We start from the raw sequence: 3,863 nt of genomic DNA on the forward strand, positions 1-3,863 counted from the left end.
CTACTAATACTAATACTAGACATGCTATCTAATTAACCCACCAACTTCCACATCATCATCCTGATAGCACTGCCACTCCTGCAACAAACAGAGCACTGAAGAAAGACTATTATTATTATTGGGATGATCTTGAAATTGTGTGTGTGTGTGTGTGTGTGTGCCGAGATCTGAAACAACAGCAAAACAACCGCGGGTACAGCAACACAACAAGAGTCTGATCAAGTTACACTGAGGACAGACCCACGGACAGGCAGAGCGTTTCATTTCTCTCCAGCGTTGTATAAAGATGTCTCCCGGCCTGCCGCGCAGCCCCCAGCTTCTTCTACTGCCGACTCTCGTTCTCTCCTCGGGGGGCCACACGGGCGGCGAGGCCCGCTGCACGTGGCTGTCAGCAGTGTGGTCTCGACACAGCCGGAGCTGAGGGAGGGAGGCATGGGAAACTCTGGGGGGAAGGGGAAGGGGGGAGAGGAGCAGGAGGAGGGGGAGGACGAGGAGCTGCCCTACGAGGTGGAAGAGCAGCTGGCCAGCGGGGACGACACCCTGGACCTCTGCTTCCGGAAGCTGCGCAGGCTCCCCCGGCGTGTGTGTGGCTGCCGCCACCTGGAGAAGCTCTACGCCAGCAACAACCGGCTGCGGGGGCTGCCCGAGGGCTTCTCCGAGCTGGAGCGCCTCCGGGTCCTCGCCCTGGACTTCAACAAGATGTTCGACGTGCCGCCTCCGGTGTGCCGGCTGGAGAACATCACCCGGCTCTACCTGGGCAGCAACCGGCTCACCACGCTGCCGCCGGAGTTCAGTAACCTGCTCAACCTGCGCTGCCTCTGGATGGAGAACAACTTCTTCCGGCGCTTCCCCCGGCAGCTGCTCGACCTGCCCGTCCTCAAGTCCCTGCAGCTGGGAGACAACCGGCTGAGGAGCCTCCCGGGGTGCCTGGCCCGCATGGCCTCCCTCAGGGGGCTGTGGCTGTACGGGAACCGCTTCGAGGAGCTGCCTCGGGTGCTGCTGCGCATGGAGCTGCTGGAGATCCTGGATGTGGACCGGAACAAGATCTCAAGCTTCCCCAACCTCACACGCCTCGCCGGGCTGAAGCTGTTCTCCTACGACCACAACCCCAGCAAGGCCGTGCCCAAGGCGCGGGACTCGGTGATGCTGGTCGGAGAGGGGGCCGAAGAGCTGAGGCAGGCGAGGGCCGAGGCTGCAGAGGCCGTCGCTGCGGCCAAGGCAGAGAAAGAGGCCCTGGAGGCTGAGGCACTGGAGGCAGCGGCCAGGGGGGCCAGGGGGTACAGGGGGAGAGGGACAGCCATCCACAGCATCCTGAAGAACGGAGGCTTGTCCACAGGGCAGCTGGAGGGATCCGAGGGGGGCGGGGGGGAGGAGGAGGAGGAGGAGGGAGAGTTCGAGGATGAGTTTGATTTTGAGGAAGAGGAAGAGGAGGAGGAGGAGGAGGGAGAGGAGACTTGAGGGCCAGAAATCTTCCTTCATTCCTTCCTGCTCACGCTCTCTCTCTCTCTCTCTCTCTCTCTCTCTCTCTACTCCTGGCATGCTCTATCACTCTCTTGTTCAGTAAAACTCCCCCTCCCCTCCCTATTCACTCTCAATCTGTTCATCCCTCAGTCTCTCTCTCTCTCTCTCTCTCTCTCTCTCTCTCTCTCGCTCTCTGTCTGGTCAAATTTACTGCCAAGGCCTGAATTCAGTAAATTAAAAAAAAAAAATTATGCTAATTTCTTTGTTTCATTTTTAATGCAGATGGCTAATTATTCTCAGACACCCTGAAACTCCATCGCATTTTCCATGTCATTTAGAAACACTGGGGGAAAAAAATACCTTTTAATCAATGAAACGACAGACCTCTGACAGCTGAATTCATTTATTTTATTAACTTTCTTTTGTTTCTAAAATGCAGCGCTCTTGAGTGTTTGGTAGCTCTGGATCGTTTCTGTAAACGATACGTCAACACGATGAATGGTAATGTTAAAAAGGCTGGGGGTTTACAAGGCAGAAATGTTTAGGAATCCGTCTCCGTCATTAGGAGCTGCTGCTGTGAAGAATTATTTCAGAAACTTGCTTAAAGGGCAGCCAGGTTGCACAAGCAAGGAATCCGTGCTGTCATGTGACACTTAAGAATAGTTCCCTCTCTCCCTCCATCCCTCTGTGTCTCTTTCTCCCCCCTTATGTCTTCTCGGCAGGTGAGAGGAGAGAGTGAGGTGTGTGTGTTGGGGGGGGGGGACTCGTGCCCGAAATGAGACCAAGGGACATGCAAACTGAGGACAGACAGACAGACAAACAGACAGAGGGAGTTGTCCCTCAGCAAATGGGACAGTGGACAGACAAAGGGACAAGTGTGTCCCTCAGCTATTGGGACAGTGGACAGACAGAGGGAGGAGTGTGTCCCTCAGCGAATGGGACAGTGAACAGAAAGACAGAGAGGGAGGAGTGTGTCCCTCAGCGAATGGGACAGTGGACAGACACGGTGTCCCACCTTCCTACTTTCCCAACCCTCGAGCGCAGAATATTTCGAGGGAGGAAGTGTGCACCACATCATTCCAGGATGAAAACTTGTTTATCAGGACTTTCTTTTCAAGGTAGCGTGTGTGTCTATATGTGTGTGTGTGCGTGTTTACATATGGTTGTTATTGTGATTATTATTATTATTATTATTATTATTATTATTATTATTATTATACAAATTAAAAAGGACACTTTTAATGAACTGAATAAGGAAGCGATTCCCGGCTCTGTATTCCTAGGATATCGAAGAGAGGGTGTTTAAATAAAAAGGAGGAAGAAATGACTGTGCTGTCCACAAGGGGTTGTGTTTCTTCAGGGGGGGGTCTGTGTTTCGGGGGGGGTTGTGTTTCTTCAGGGGGGTCTGTGTTTCGGAGGGGGGTTGTCTGTGTTTCGGAGGGGGGGTCTGTGTTTCGGGGGGGTCTGTTTCTTCAGGGGGGGTCTGTGTTTCTTCAGGGGGGGTCTGTGTTTTGGGGGGGGTCTGTGTTTCTTCAGGGGGTCTGTAACTTCAGGGGGGGTCTGTGTTTCGGAGGGGGGTCTGTTTCTTCAGGGGGGGTTGTGTTTCTTCAGGGGGGGTTGTGTTTCTTCAGGGGGGTCTCTGTTTCTTCAGGAGGGGTCTATGTTTCGGGGGGGGGCTGTGTTTCGGAGGGGGGAGTCTGTGTTTCGGAGGGGGGGGTCTATGTTTCGGGGGGGTCTGTGTTTCGGAGGGGGGAGTCTGTGTTTCGGAGGGGGGGGGGGGTTTGAAGGGAGGTGGTAAACATTTAGGAGATTGAACAGAATCTAACAGACACCCTTTCTCCGCTGGGTCAACCTGCTTCCACAATGCAGTGTGAGCGAGGAACAAAGAGAAACAGCGTGATCTGATCTGTCACTGCTGAGAATAAACCAGCAGGGGCTGTGTTTACATGCGGACCTGCTGGCGTGGGGGGGGGGGGGGAGAGGGATCTGTTCCCTTACAAGGACAGAGAGGGAGAGAGAACAGACCCATTAAAAGAAAGGAGGAACGTTACTTAGAAAAACAACAAGAGAGGAATCGCGGGGTGAAGAGATAGAGAAGAGAGGAACAGAGGGGTGAAGAGATAGAGAAGAGAGGAACAGAGGGGTGAAGAGATAGAGAAGAGAGGAACAGAGGGATGAAGAGATAGAGAAGAGAGGAACAGGGGTGAAGAGATAGAGAAGAGAGGAACAGGGGTGAAGAGAGAGAAGAGAGGAACAGAGGGGTGAAGAGATAGAGAAGAGAGGAACAGAGGGGTGAAGAGACAAGGAAAAGAGGAACAGAGGGGTGAAGAGATAGAGAAGAGAGGAACAGGGGTGAAGAGATAGAGAAGGAAGAGGAACAGAGGGGTGAAGAGATAGAGAAG

The 3,863-nt window shown here is 53.5% G+C and overlaps 1 protein-coding gene across 1 annotated transcript in view; it reads left to right on the top strand.

The window, feature by feature from the left end:
* LOC117434525 (leucine-rich repeat-containing protein 10B) overlaps positions 1-2,789 on the top strand; it is a 3,580-nt gene extending 791 nt beyond the window's left edge. The window contains exon 1 of the mRNA XM_059003073.1: positions 1-2,789. This exon is cut by the window's left edge and continues 791 nt beyond it. Coding sequence (XP_058859056.1) covers positions 433-1,458 — 1,026 coding nt within the window. The 5' untranslated portion in view covers positions 1-432 and the 3' untranslated portion in view covers positions 1,459-2,789.
* Positions 2,790-3,863: the final 1,074 nt, after the last annotated feature.

Source organism: Acipenser ruthenus, chromosome 28, assembly GCF_902713425.1.
Source record: "Acipenser ruthenus chromosome 28, fAciRut3.2 maternal haplotype, whole genome shotgun sequence".
Taxonomy (NCBI): domain Eukaryota; kingdom Metazoa; phylum Chordata; class Actinopteri; order Acipenseriformes; family Acipenseridae; genus Acipenser; species Acipenser ruthenus.